At 42.3% G+C, this 14,894-nt stretch overlaps 1 protein-coding gene across 1 annotated transcript in view; it reads left to right on the top strand.

The window, feature by feature from the left end:
* The window catches only part of espl1 (extra spindle pole bodies like 1, separase), a 29,500-nt gene that overhangs the window by 6,458 nt on the left and 8,148 nt on the right, over positions 1–14,894 (top strand). Inside the window, exons 9-19 of the mRNA XM_072451515.1 lie at positions 740–982; positions 2,158–2,302; positions 2,845–2,995; positions 7,346–7,485; positions 8,037–8,171; positions 9,036–9,152; positions 9,925–10,096; positions 10,586–10,711; positions 10,853–11,009; positions 12,481–12,590; positions 13,199–14,307. Of these exons, the coding sequence (XP_072307616.1) occupies positions 740–982; positions 2,158–2,302; positions 2,845–2,995; positions 7,346–7,485; positions 8,037–8,171; positions 9,036–9,152; positions 9,925–10,096; positions 10,586–10,711; positions 10,853–11,009; positions 12,481–12,590; positions 13,199–14,307 (2,605 nt within the window). The remainder of the gene's footprint in view (positions 1–739; positions 983–2,157; positions 2,303–2,844; positions 2,996–7,345; positions 7,486–8,036; positions 8,172–9,035; positions 9,153–9,924; positions 10,097–10,585; positions 10,712–10,852; positions 11,010–12,480; positions 12,591–13,198; positions 14,308–14,894) is intronic.

Here is a 14,894-nt window from a genome sequence, read left to right as displayed (position 1 = left end):
ATTATAATTGTCCTACATTATCACCATTTTCTTTAGTATTTGGATCACCATTAGCTCTTTTTGCGTCGTTATTTTATATACATTTTGCATAATCTTTCAATGTCTCTGGGCCTCTCACGATAATCACTATATAAATTATTGTATATTAATGATAACATAATTTTTTGAGGCTCAGTATTTATCGTGTGGACCTCCAGCTGAGCTGCTATTCTTGTGGCTGAAAGATAATTAAGCTGTAAAGGGTCAAATAAGTAACTCCAAAGACGCTAACTATTTCATTCTGTAATTTTGTTTACTCCAGTTCGTTCTTTTAACAATAATTGTACATTTAGAATAAGGTTTTTGGGGATTATGCAGTTGTTTGCTATTATCGTTTAGTTTTTTTTTAGACAAGTGTGATTTAGTTGTGTTTAGAAATATCACGGGAAACGATAATATTGCGCCCACTTACGGCCCCTGACAATAAACCCAGTAAACCCATTACCGTTAAAAATACAAGTTGCACTGGAGTATGAATTGCGGTTGCAAGTGTGATAACAAATATCACATAAGTCGCTCCGGAGTATGAGTATAAGTCTCACCCCGGCCAAAACGATGAAAAAAGACTTATGCGACTTATAGTCCGGAAAATACGGTAATTATTTAGTTATTCCCATACCGTAATTGGTCTTATGTGAATTATTCCACTCAACATTAAAACTATAAAAAAAGAAAGATCATGAGCTCCTCTTTCCCTCAGGACCTTACGCGACGGGTTCGGCCCCGACGCGCCGGAGGAGGCGGTGATGCTGTCGCTGTTGGAGGAGGAGCTCCGGGCGTACAAGGAGACGCCGGGGGACACGGCTCAGGAGCGCTACAACACACTGTGCGACCTGCTGGAGATCTGCCACGAGGAGAGCCCGCACACCCACCTGCGCGCCGTCTACCTGTGCCACATGGCCCAGGTCGTGTGCTTCCAGGACTTCAGCGAGCAGACCGACTGGTGAGGACCGACCGTATCCATGGAGACGAGCAGTGTATCGGACCTTACTCAAAATATCAATGTGTCGTGGGACTAGGGACGTCGTGGTATCGAATGTTGCGATTAAAAACGTCACGATTTAACGATCAGTCGCGATTATTGAGACTGAAATCGTTCATTTTCTTTGGTTCTCGCGGTCTGACATGTGACTGTTCTTCAAGTTTGTGAGGGACAGTCGGCTTTAAGAAATTGAACTTTCTGAAAGACGAAATAAAGTTAAATGTGACAAAAGCAGCGATCTGTATAGTGAACAAAAAATACAGAATTTTGCTTCTAAAATACGGTATATTGAGACCTGAATCATCACGATTATCGATTGACCGGATATTCTCTACACCCCTAATCATGATAGACTTCTTGGAAATGAGAGTAGCGATACGGTGTTTAAGTGTAGAAATCCATAATTTATAATGAATTAATGCCGTTTAAAGTTCTCCTGTTTTTCTAATTCTGACTCCGTTTGGTGGTGTAGAACCTGTGGGGAATATTTATCACCGTTTTATATCCGTTAAGTTGCAGTTTGAGAAGAAATCTTGAAAAATGGCAAGAGTTATGAAATCCCTCTGTCATCAATGTGCGACGTGCCATTCAAAACACTTATTGACACTTATTGGACAAACTTTTCTGACGGTTTAAACAGTCATTCAACAAAATAAAGGTGTCATCAGGTTATATTAACAAACTATTAATCGATGGATTTTTGGCCCTTGTTTACAGTCTGGTTGCTATGTAAACGTAGTGGAATTACCTCTACCTACGTCACATTTGCCGTCCGTGTCCAACCAGGAAGTACAACTATAAACTAGATGCAAAACTTGTCAAAGCTGGGCACAAACGGGCAAAACGTTTAGTCAAATCTGAAATATTTGAGTAAATTTAAACCCGAATCTATGGAACTAAAGTGATGTACTGTGCACCTTTTATGTTCTGATGGTAAGGAGTTTTGTTGTTGTGATTTATTGCACTTTAGTCAACTTTAAAACATTCTCGGTCGACTAAAGACGCGTGCCCTGTTTCATGCGTAAAGTAAAAAGAGAACGACGCTAAAAGTGCTTCTCAAACATTCAGTCGCTGAACTTCTTTGTTTGAGTTGATTCAAGTCCAGGAGATTGATTGCGATTCCTCTGATCGTACAGCTCTGCGGTCGACTTTACCCACGAGGCTTTGCGGCTCCTGGAGGCGGAAGAGAGGACTCCGGAGAACTCCGACAAACTGACGGACGACAAGGCCCACGCGCTGCTCTGGCTCTACATCTGCAGCCTGGAGAAGAACCTGCAGGAGGTGGCGCTCTTTCACACCACACCGTCTCTTTCACACCACACCGTCTCTTTCACACTACACCGTCTCTTTCACACCACACCGTCTCTTTCACACCACACCGTCTCTTTCACACCACACCGTCTCTTTCACACCACACCGTCTCTTTCACGCCACACCGTCTCTTTCACACCACATTGTCTCTTTCACACCACATTGTCTCTTTCACACCACATTGTCTCTTTCACACCACATTGTCTCCCCTTTTAGAATTTCACTTCCTGTTTAACTGATGACAAATGTATGAGAGCGACTTTATTTTGTAGAATTATTGTTTCGAGCTCCAAAAAAGTTGTTGTTGTGTAAATTCTGCATAAACTTGGTGTGATGTCACTTCCTGTCCTTTTTCTACAGATTTTTCAAAACTTTCTCCACAAAGACCTGCTCGATTGGTGTAACACTATAATGTATATGTAACACTAAAAATGTGTAAAAACCTGTCATATGTCACTTTTTAAAATGATTTGTTTAAGCTCGTTTCTGCAACATTTAAACCTGTTTTTAAGGCTATTGCGAGGGACCAGCAGCAGAGAGACCAGAGCCAGTCTACAACTCATCAGGCATGGACCAATGACTTAGAATACGAAGACGAGCAGAAGAACCAGGAAAGCGTGGTCGTGTACGAGGGCCTGCACTTCAGCCTCGACGCACAGAACAGTACGTGTGGGGGAACTAATAGCAAAGATAATGATAATAATATGAAATATAGCCGCAAGCGGCAATGATCGGCCCTCGCCACGCCGCCGCAAGAGGAGGGGGCGCTAACGGGCCGCCGGCCTTCCGACTCTGCTCTCTGCATTTTACAGAGATGGCGCTAACGCGCCCTCATTGTCTAAGGACTAAGACAGTGACACTTTGGACATGTACAATGCTGTGCTTAACCAGTGTAAATAAACACAAATATCGGTCAAATGTGCGGCTCCAGCACACGGAGACCGTGACACTTGGAATAAAAATATGGATAACTTTTGATGCCCCGCTTGTGTAGATGATTTTCCCCAAATATGAGCTTGATCGAGCTATTGCCCACAGAGGAGTTTGTTAAAGTGTGAAGCGTAAATGTGAACATTTCAAGGATTTTGCTGTTTTCCCATTTGTGACATATTTTTGCGGGTCAGCCACACAGAGACCGTAGCACTTAGAACAAAAATATGGATAACTTTTGATGCCCCGCTTGTGTAGATGATTTTCCCCAAATATGAGTTTGATCAGACAATCGCCCTAGGAGGAGTTCGTTAAAGTGTGAAGCGTAAAAATGTGGTGATTTGAGGAATTTCGCGATTTTTCCCATAAGGATATCATGGGATGTTTCTGTCATCGTTACGGTTACGCCGTACAAAATATGACTTTGGCTCTCATACTTTTATGATCAGGATGGCAAATTAGAATTTTGTGCAAAATATAATGTCATTTGGAAAAAACTCTATTGTTTATAGGCCACTCTGAAGGCCAAATAGTCAGAATTCTGGGAAAAGTTTGCGGCTCCGTCGCACAGAGACCATAAAAGTTATCCTTAAAATTTGGATAACTTTAAATGCCCCACTTGTCTAGGGGACGTACACAGATTTTGAGGTCAGTGGGCAAAACGCCCTGGGAGGAGTTCGTTAAAGTGTGAAACAGAAAAATGTGGATATTCGAGAGATTTAGCATTTTCCCATAGGGATAACATGGGAGGTTTCCGTCATGGCTACGGCTACGCCGTAAAAATTAAGGCATAAGTTTGATTAGCCTTTTGCTCGGGACCCCAAAATAGAATTTTGGGCAAAGTTTAGAACATTTGTGTAAAACAGTTTTTGTCCATCAATGTTCACTCAAAGGCAACTCTGTAGGGGGCGCTATCGCGCCCATTTCAATTTTGTCATCCTAAACTGGTCCAAACTTGAGAGTTTAACAACTGATTAAAATTTGGTCCTAATCGGACTCGTTTTGATCAAATGGGAGCAATTTTTAGAATTGCAATATCTCAAAATAAGTTGTCCAACTTTGCGGCTGCGCCGCACACAGTAAAAGGTATCCCAAAAATTTGGATAACTTTAGATGCCCCACTTGTCTAGAGGACGTACACCAATTTTGAAGTCGGTGGGCAAAACGCCCTAGGAGGAGTTCGTCAAAGTTTGACGTGAACAAAATGGCTAACTCGGCGTGTTTTCATATTCAAAGGAAGATGGCGGGCATAGGGTAAGTCTGGGGGCGTGGCTACAATAATATATTTTTTTTGTCCTCACGAGAGGAATGCGTGTTCCGAATTTCGTAGCTCTATGACAAAGTTGACCTCCGGGCGTCTCCCATAGGCGCAATGTATTTTGACTTTTGTCGGTGGCGCTGTCGCGCCATTTTTTTAACGAAAAAAAAACGGCCCAGAAAAAAATCTAATTTTTCGCCGATTCTGACTTTTGGGCAAAGTTTGAGTTTTTGAGCATGTTCAGGGGGTCGAATTAGAGCTCAAAGCGCTGAAGAACAAGAAAAATAAAAAATAATATTTTTAGCAAAAACAATATAGCCGTTTCCACTATAACAACAAATTATACATCGTTTGACAGCTCTAAGCCTTCCCCATGCCGCCATGGGGTGGAATCATCATTACGAGCGCTTACGTCACTCCCTATTCCGTCGGGATGCCCCGCCCACTCCCCATAGACTTCCATTGATTTGAGCAGATACAAGCATGACCCATGCCTGCGGCATGGATTCTCGCGTACGGGACGATGCCAGGAGGGTTTTTGGAGGAATGCAGCGCTTCGCGCTGCTGTTGTCAACAATTAACGCGCTTACGCGTTGACGCGCCCCAATTGTCCTTTTAGTACGCCTACTGCTGAATCTGTGACGCTGTCACATCTTCTCCCCTTTGTTTTACCATCAAAAAGCAATTTTATTTTGAATTCTTGGCAAAATGTGCGGCTTTGCCGCACAGACACCGTGACTCTTAGAATAAAAATGTGGATAACTTTTGATGGTCCACCCCTGAAGATGAGTCTCACCAAATTTTAGGTTAATATGTCTAACGCCCTAAGAAGAGTTCGTGAAAGTCTAAAGTGTAAACATGTTCTGGCGATTTCCCCATTGCAATAACATGGAAGGTTTCGGTCATCGTTACGGCAAAGCCATAACAATTATGACATGAGTCTCATTGACTTTTTTGATGGGGATGCTAAAATTGAGTTGTGCCAAATTTCATATAATTTCACAAAACTAAACATTTAACCTCCATATAAAATCTGTAGGGGGCGCTGTGGCGCCAAATTAATTAATTTCACTTCGAGTAGGTTTAGAGTTTAACAACGGATTCTAATTTGACGCAATTCGGACTTTATCTGCGCAAACGGCAGAAATGTTAAATTTGGGAGATTTCTGAAATTCTTGCTACAGTTTGCGGCTTCGCCCCACAGAGACCGTGACAGGTATCAATGTAATTTGAATAACTTTTGATGTCCCACTCCTCAGTAGCATTTTCACCCAATTTCAGCTTTTTAGGGCCAACGCCCTGGGAGGAGTTCGTAAAAGTACGACGTTTGGAAAAACTCCCGAGTCCTGCTTAGCCATTTTTGAACCAATATGGCCGACATTTGGTTGGGTGGACGGCGTTTCATTCTCCGATCAGATTTTTTTTTGGGTCATTTCCCATCTCTCAATGCATTTTTGGTACATTTGGGGGCGCTGACGCGCCAATTTTTTTATTTTAGAAAAAGGAAATAGCCAGAATGTAGAGAGGCACAGTTTTTAGAGGTGTGCAAATTTTTGTGACTTGGAAGGAAGGAAGGAAGATTTTTGCATTACATGCTTATATGCACGGAACATGCAAGATATGGGGAACATATTCGTGAGCTACTTAGCGCAAATGAGTGCTTTATATGGGGATGACGACCGCTTCGCGTAAATGTAAAGTGCTCGTTTAGTGCGCACTTTTGCACGGGCTTCGCCCGTTTACAACGGTAAAGTTCCATTTTCCTACTACTAATTAGTATGCACGGGGAGAGTGCTTCGCACTAGAGATTAATAGGTCTCTCGTCAGCTTGTGGCGCTCGGGCCTAATAATCTGCCAGTTCTGTTGACGTTGTGGCCAAATGAATCTGCAATCAAGCCACAAATGAACCTTGAACCACAAACATCTTTTAAAACTGCACTGTTGTTCTGTCCATTCTGTTTGTGCTTTTATTAAGTCTGTTTTAGTCTAATGCTTATTTTACCATAGTTTATTTCTTACTATTATAGAAAAAGGACAACTGAGGATCTACAGACATTATTCTTTGTTATTTGTGTTTATGTTAAATTGTAAGTTGGGATGTCACGATTGTCTGGTTAATCGAGAATCTTGATGATTTGGGTCACAACATAATCGTGAGAACCATAAAATGATGATTGTGACAATTTTAGAAGCTAAATTGATTATTCTTTTGATCTATTGTCAAATTTAACTTTGTTTGGTCATTCTGAAAACGCGATTCCATAAAGCAAATTTGAGGAACAGTCACAAAAGAGATTTCACTGTTTAGTTAGTCTCAATAATTGTTAAATTGTGTTTTCTCACAATAATTCTAACTCTAACATTTAATATTGTGACATCCCTAGTTCCAATTTGACAGTTTTGTTCTTACTTTTGAACTTATTCTGATCAAAACTAGATACTTGTGCAGGTATTGATACTTAAACATTCCTGCTATTAGAGTTCAGGCTCTTTTTATTTTATTTTTTTTTTAAAGCATTTTGTTCCGTTCTGTTTTTGTTTTCCTTGTGTCAAAATTGAGGTTAAAATATCAGCATTACTTTTAATAAGTGAAAAATTAATTAAAATAAAAAAAATAAATAACAATAAATGAAATAAAAGTAATGAATTGAAAAAAATATACAAAAAATAAATTTAAAAATAAATATATATAAAATAACATAATAAATGAAAAAATAATAAATAAAATAAAAATCATAAACAAAATAATAAATGAAATGTGGGATGTTTTTATGCTACTGAATATATTTTTATTTTATTATGAGATGTTTTTCATCTTATTTCAGAGCAGAGCCAGCCTTTGGAGCAGGCGTTCTCTGATTGGACGGCGCTCCTGAAAAGTGGCATCGTTCCGTCCGTGAGGAACCCCAAACAAACCTGCAGCTCCATCGCTCTGATGGCCGCTCTCTTCAGACTCATGGGAAAGGTAAACACATTTATCATCTGGACGTTCAGTGAAATTGTTTTCGGCAGAAATGGGGAATTCTGTTTAATTTGCTTTTGTGGGGAATTGAATTAACATGACTCATGAAAGATGCTGCTATATTAATGCCATCTTCTGTACTCAATTTATATATGGTTCATTTTGGGACAGAAAAAAGAAATATAGAACATCATCTAATCGATTATTTAAATAATTGTCAACTAGTTTAATCCTCGTTATCTGGTCTATACAGAGAAAAAGTTTATTTGTCTTTGTTTTGTCTGGATTGGGAAAGAACTGGATTAGACTTTTCACTAAATTTGAGCCAAACAAATCAAAAGAATTGCTAGACTCATCGATTATCAAATGAATAGTTTGTTGCAGCCATAGTTTATTTCTAAAAAAAAGTTTACTGGGATTATTACGGCACAAAGTAGTCTACAATATTATCGTTATATATTTCCTGGAGCAGTTTTTCAACACTTGCCCATTGCAGACTTTAGGCTTTTTCTTCATCGTTGAGCATTGACACACAAGATGTTCTCGTTCTTTAGCCCTTGAAAGCGGCGGAGGCTTATCAACTCGCCATCCGACTCGCGCAGGAGCTCGGCGACGCCCAGAGTTGCGCCGCGTACCTGTGCCAATGCGCCGGCCTCCTCCTGGACTTGGGCAGCCCCGACATCGCTCTGGTAAGGATCCACTTCTGTGACGGTTGAAAAATGCAGCGTTCTGACCCATATATTCATAAAAATGTTGATAGTATTTCATGAATCAATCCAAAATCTGCTAGAACGTTCCTGTGAATGTCTTGGAAGTTTAAAGTGCCACCTACAGGTCGGACAACTCATTGAACCAAAATGCAGTTTTGTTTAATAGATTTAAAATGTTGCAAAAAATTATGGACATTTTTATCAAAGAAAAGCTTTTTTTTTTTTAGGTTTAATTTCACTTCCTGTTTGTAATTGACATCACACTAGGAAATTACCCAGCAAACACTGGGCCAATACTCAATGTCACTTTTTTTTTTTTTTTTTAACAAATAAAAATATATGAGAGCGAGAGAGTCAAAGTTCTTTGATTCCAGACAAACCAGACAAAGTTCATGCAGAATTTACACAATGTCCCTGGTGTGATGTCATTTTCTACAGATTTTTAAACTTTTCTTCAGAAATACCTGCTCGATCGGTGTAAAACTATCATTTATATGTAACAAGTTTAAACACACCAAATAAAGTCAAAATTAGAAACTCGTAAAAACCTGTCATATGTCACTTAAGTGTCTTGCTCAAAGTGAAAATAACCTAAAAAGTGCAGAAATGTCAGAAAAATAGACGGGAAAACGGTTTCATTTTAGTACTTGGCCCTAGTGAACTGGCCCAAATTACTAAGTTAAGTTTTGAAATGTACATTTTAGATACTGCCAAAATGTTAACAAACAACTCTTTTTCCGAATATTAACTTGGAGCATTAAACATATTAACTTGGAGCATTAAACATGACCTACGACTCTCAGTTTTTGTTGCTTTTCATTCCTGTAATTGTGTTTTCTCAAGGCTCAAATTGAAAAAGCAGAAAAGTGTCTGTCTTCAGAGAGCGGCGCCGTGGGCCCCTCGTCCTGCTCAGTGCTGCTCACGCTGTTGAAATCCCAGTACTACTACAGCTCGGGACAAGTATGTGCATTCAGATGGACTATGGACTTTGTACTTTAGCATTTTCTGTCGTTAATAGAAATAATTGTTGGACCAGACGACTAATCAAAAAAAGCTAAATAACAGTTACAGCCCTTTAAACCTCTTAACCTATCAAAACGGACGTATTTTCCGGAGTATAAGTCGCACCAGCCAAAAAAATGCACAATATAGAAGAATAAAACGTATATAAGTTGCATTTTTTGGGGGAAATTTATTTGATAAAATCCAAGACCAAAAACAGACATTTAATCTTGAAATGCAGTTTAAAATCATAACAGATGAGAGAACATGGTGAATAGGTGTACGTATGCTAACGCTAACACCTTCAGCTACATGACGTATGCTAACGCTAACACCTTCAGCTACATGACGCACAGACAGAACTGTGGTAAGTGTCTGGTATGTTAACGTAACATTAACAGTTATTCAGATAACTATAGCATAAAGAACATGCTAACAAGTTTACCAAAGCATCAGTTTTACCCCAAATCACTAAATCCATTGAATTCTTCTTCCTCTGTGTCACTTCTAAACAACTCCACAAACTCCAGAGGAAGAGGAAGTGCAGATTCTTCTGCGTCGCTTAGAGCCTAGAGCGCCCTCTTGTGGTTGTCAGTGTGAAAATAACTAATATCACATACATCGCTATGAAAGAAGGTGCTACTTATAGTCCGTAAAATACTATACTCTTCTCAATGTATTTGTGTGCGTGCTGGATGTACCACTTGCGTTTTGTATAATACTTTTGTAGGTGTCTCTTGGCGTTTCTTATCTGTGCGAGGTTCTGAAAGAGGCCAATGAGCAGAAACAGTCCAAGAGCTGGTACCTGCTCCGGGCCCGGACCCTTCAGACGGTCGGGTCCTACCTACTCCTGGACACAAAGACCCTCCCACATGCCCAAAGGACCCTCCTCCATCAGCACGGTCAGTTTAAACGGGATTTTGTTGTAAATGTCACTTAATGCCATAGGGTTGTGCTGTTATATGCAGTCATTTTAAGTGTTTTGAATATGAGGTCCACAGTCAATCCTCTGTGTCCTAGGATTGTATTTAATGTTTTTAAATGTATTTTTTTTTGAAGGCTTTATTGGACCTGACAGTGTAGTGTGAAATGGGGATGAGAGAAGGGAAAGACATGCAAGAAATTGAACTCGTGACCCTGCTGAGCTCCATTGCACAGTCCTTCTGATTTGAATAAATACCTGCTTTAGAGAAAGAGGGCCACATATTAAACCACAGACGGAACACTTAAGACTTGAACATTCATTTTAGGTCGTTATCTTAATTAAATGTGATGTCATTGATGTTACAGTGGTAGAATTATTTACATTTGCAGTTAAAAAATAAAGTACTGCTTATGATTATGATTTAGTAGAAAACCTGAACTCCCTGATTTTTGTTGTCTATATTCAGGTTTCTCCAGCCCCGATACCGCCGTGTACGAGAGTCTGAAGCTCTTCTGCAGCCTCCTGGTCACTCTTGTCGGTAAAGGTCTCTATGGCAACGCCGGGAGCGCTGACGTGCGCTTCGTCAACCAGGGTAAGCTTTTCTGACGCGAATAATGGAGAGACCGTGCGCTATTGCAATAGTTTCTAAAGAATATGGTCCGACTCTGCCTTTTGCCTGTCATTGTGGCGTCACCGACGGGCTTAACTCCACCTCGTCTGTCCCACCGTCCAGGGGAGAACCTATGTCTGAAGTGGCAGCTGCTGTGCGACCTGCTCTCCTGCTCCCTGCAGATGGTGGCCGTGCGAAGCCACGCCGGAGCTGTGACCGACGCCCGGCTGCAGTGTCTGGAGGCGCTCAAACTGGCCGTCAAACTGCAAGCGCTCAGCCAGTAGGTGCAACACGCGCACCCTCTAACACGCGCACCCTTACCCGTACGCACGCGCAGGTCCAGCGCACGCACGCGCAGGTCCAACGCACGCGCAGGTCCAACGCGCAGGTCCAACGCGCACGCACGCTCAGGTCCAACGCGCACGCACGCTCAGGTCCAACGCGCACGCACGCGCAGGTCCAACGCGCACGCACGCGCAGGTCCAACGCGCACGCACGCTCAGGTCCAACGCGCACGCACGCGCAGGTCCAACGCGCACGCACGCGCAGGTCCAACGCGCACGCACGCGCAGGTCCAACGCGCACGCACGCGCAGGTCCAACGCGCACGCACGCGCAGGTCCAACGCGCGCGCAGGTCCAACGCGCACGCACGCGCAGGTCCAACGCGCACGCAGGTCCAACGCGCACGCACGCGCAGGTCCAACGCGCACGCACGCGCAGGTCCAACGCGCACGCACGCGCAGGTCCAACGCGCACGCACGGGCTGGTCCAACGCGCACGCACGGGCAGGTCCAACGCGCACGCACGGGCAGGTCCAACGCGCACGCACGGGCAGGTCCAACGCGCACGCACGCGCAGGTCCAACGCGCACTATGCAAGAGCCAACTAGGTTGTGACATTGTTCCCACATGAAATATAGTTTTGTAGTTGAGTTTGGCTTCAGTCACGCTCACGAGCCTCAAAACATATTTCCACTCTCAATCACAAAATAAAAGCAGCAGATTATTTAAATGTAATACTTATGCTTATATTAGCATGTTGGGGCAAGCTAGATTTTGTTTACTTGTCCATGGTAATTCCCTCTGCTGGGAACGCCTCACAAATGTAAAGTAATGTGTGCTTGTATACATTATTTTAAGAGTTGCCAGAGCATCGTTATTAAAGGTCCCTTATCATGCTATTTTTCCTGTTTCGTAGTCTACCCTAAGGGTATATTTGATAATAAGTGTTGTGCAACACCCATAACATAATAGTTATGAAATATCACCCATACCATGGACCCCGCTCACAAACCCAGAAATGCAAACGGCTAAAGTAATAAAGTGAGAATCACCCGTTTTTCTGCAGATTAGAGGAGGAGGATATAGACTGAACTCTAGCTAATAACAACAGTGGGAATCAATCAAAAAACACTTTGGGCACATATATGAAGCACTAATAGCACTGTAATGAGGTTAAAAGCTCTGACAAGTCGATTTTGCACGATATGGGACCTTTTTTAAAAGAGCATGTTTTAAAGGCTAATAATGACACAAATCTATAATCTGCTTTTTAATAGCCATCTGAACATAAACGTCATGGTAATTGTTAAACGCTTTACATACTTTTTATAACGAGTTATATTTTCCCAAACTCGTTCTGCTCTATCTCCATGTCATTTTTCATTAGTTTGTCTGTTTCGGGCTGTAAGCTGCCGCAGCTCGTTACCAAAAGGAACTCTCTTTGAACCACACGTCTGTTTGATCTTCAGATGTGCCGAGCTGCTGGTGTTGAAGGCCGAGCTGGAGCTGATGCAGGGGGATACGATGGGGAGTCGACTTGATCTGGACAGGGTCAGAGATCTGCTGGAGCGTTGCACTGGTCAGTTTTTAAATTTAATCATGGAAAGAGTCTGTCACTTTGCTGCAATTCATGGCTTTCAGCTTCCTGTTTTTATTTGCCTAATTCAAAAGATATGTTACTACTGCTACTTCTACTACACCTTATCAAGACTAGATATTCATTCAAGTATCAATAAAAAAAAATTGGTAACTCCTAAAAATAAATCTTTTGTAAAGTATAAGGCATTAATAAGCACTAGTTATTTGCTTATACACTTATAAGGCATTTATTAACTTGTGTAGACGGCTTATAAATGTTTATACGCCATTAAATATTTGTAAGAACATTAATAAGCTGTTTAATAAACTATTTACCATAACTAAGTGATAAAAGCCTTTTTATAATCACCTGTACACAAACTAGTCCTTTTTAAAACTGTATAAATAGTTTACAAGGGAACTGTATTTTAATGAAAATAAAAATATAATTAAAACAAAAAAAAAACCTTTATATAGTATTATAGGGTTTTCTATTGATACTTGTTTGAATATCAAGGTTTTTTTCTCACTAAATTAAGATTGATAGTAGCATCCTGTGCATAAAATGTCAAAAGCTGTTTTACATTGACTTGGAATCACTCTTTTTAGACGTTTCTGGTCAAAAGCAAAAGCCGGAGATGAAAATCAAACCCAGAAAGGGCCGTTCAGCTCAGAAGCCCGACTCCCCGCTCCCGGCTGTCGGCGACGACCTGGGGGGCTTTCTGAGCACGCGCCGGATCACCAAACAGCTGGTGTGGTCGGACCAGACCAGCCCCCCGACTCTGAAGTGTCGCCCGCGCCGTCTCTCCGCGCTGTCCCACGAGCTCGACTGCGGCTGCTGCATCTGCCTCGAGCCGTGCCTGGGACGAGTGACCGTGCGCTGGGCGGCCGCGCTCGCCGACCTGGACCTCCGGCTGGACCCGGACCAGACCAAACCCGGGGAGAAGCTGCACTGGCTCGCACTGGCCCGCTCCAAGAACGTGTCGGCAAAACTCTGGGCGAAGCTGGCCGCGGTGTTCGCCGTAAAAGCCCCGGCGAAACCGTCCTTTCTGCACGACGTGGTGGCTCGGATTTACCTGCGCATCGCCTCGTGCGGGCTCGACCCGAGGATGAGTAAAAACTGCAGCGCGTGGAAGGGTTTGGAAGCGGGTTTAGCGTTTGTTGAGTCGACGCCGGACCCGGTGGTGCAGCCAGTCAAAGCCGGGTTAATGGCGACTAAAGCCATTCTGTCTCTGGTCACGTTGGCGTCCAATAAGGGCTGTCCACCAGAAGAGCTTTTTTCACACTTTTGGTCTTGGAAACTGCCGAAAAAAATGCGTAAAATCGTTCCTCCGACACCTTCGACAAAGAAAGACGCAGCAGCCAAGGCCAAAGATGGCGATAAACATGACAAAACAAAAGAGTTGAAGAAGCTTAAAGTTGTCAAAACGAGAGTCGACAGTTCTAGTTCCTCATCCCGGGCGAGAACTCCAGTTCCCATGACGCCGGTGATGCCCAGGTCCAAGTCGACGTCCGGAGAGTTGAGCGTGTTCGATTTTAACACGGCAGTACCAACCCTGGCCTGTACGCCGGCGAACAAGTTCAAGCCTCCGGCCTCGGCCCGGAAGGTCCCCAGAACCGCCTCGAAGTTCCAGGTTTATCAAGAGCTGTCGCCGGAGCAAGAGCCGACTGGACCGGTCCCCGCGGCTCCCCGGCGCATCAGGAGGCTCCGGTTCAAGGTGAGGACGTTTGAGTCGGGGAGAAATGTTTAGTACACACAATGGGGAAATAACCTCACTTAAAAATGGACTAATTTAAAAAGCAATGGACAAAATGGGACAATTATTGCTCCATTTCCTTTTTAAAAATAGTTTGTTCTGATGCCGCGCCCTTATTTTCTACTTGTACTCCTTTTACTTTATATTCTACCTGGTCTTGCTTTTTCTGTGTGTTTGTTTTGTCATCGTTTTTGTCCAAATATTTCTTTTCACCAGAACTTAGAACATGAAATTTGGCGTGTGAGATTTTGACAAGAAATTGTATAAACGCCTTTGTCTCTCCTGATAAAGATTGATGTCTGGAGGAATATCAACACTAATCAATATAATTCTCCCGATCATATTATTTTCCCAGTCGGTCAGAAATGCTAAAATGCCCTGTAAATAATTAAATAGAAAGACTTTAAAATGAACTGCAAACATGCATAAATGTCACCTCAAACAGGCCATGTCGAGATGATTAGGTTCATCGATAAACAGGATTATTTAAATCATAATTTTATCGTAAAGATTAAAACATTATAATCATATATTTTTGAGAAGAAAGA

The sequence above is a fragment of the Eucyclogobius newberryi genome, unplaced genomic scaffold (genome assembly GCF_026437365.1).
Source record: "Eucyclogobius newberryi isolate DKJ021-1_F unplaced genomic scaffold, fEucNew1.0.hap1 SCAF_19, whole genome shotgun sequence".
In the NCBI taxonomy this organism is placed as follows: Eukaryota; Metazoa; Chordata; class Actinopteri; order Gobiiformes; family Gobiidae; genus Eucyclogobius; species Eucyclogobius newberryi.
The sequence above is the reverse complement of the archived record's forward strand: the minus strand, read 5'-3'. Positions and strand labels throughout refer to the sequence as shown.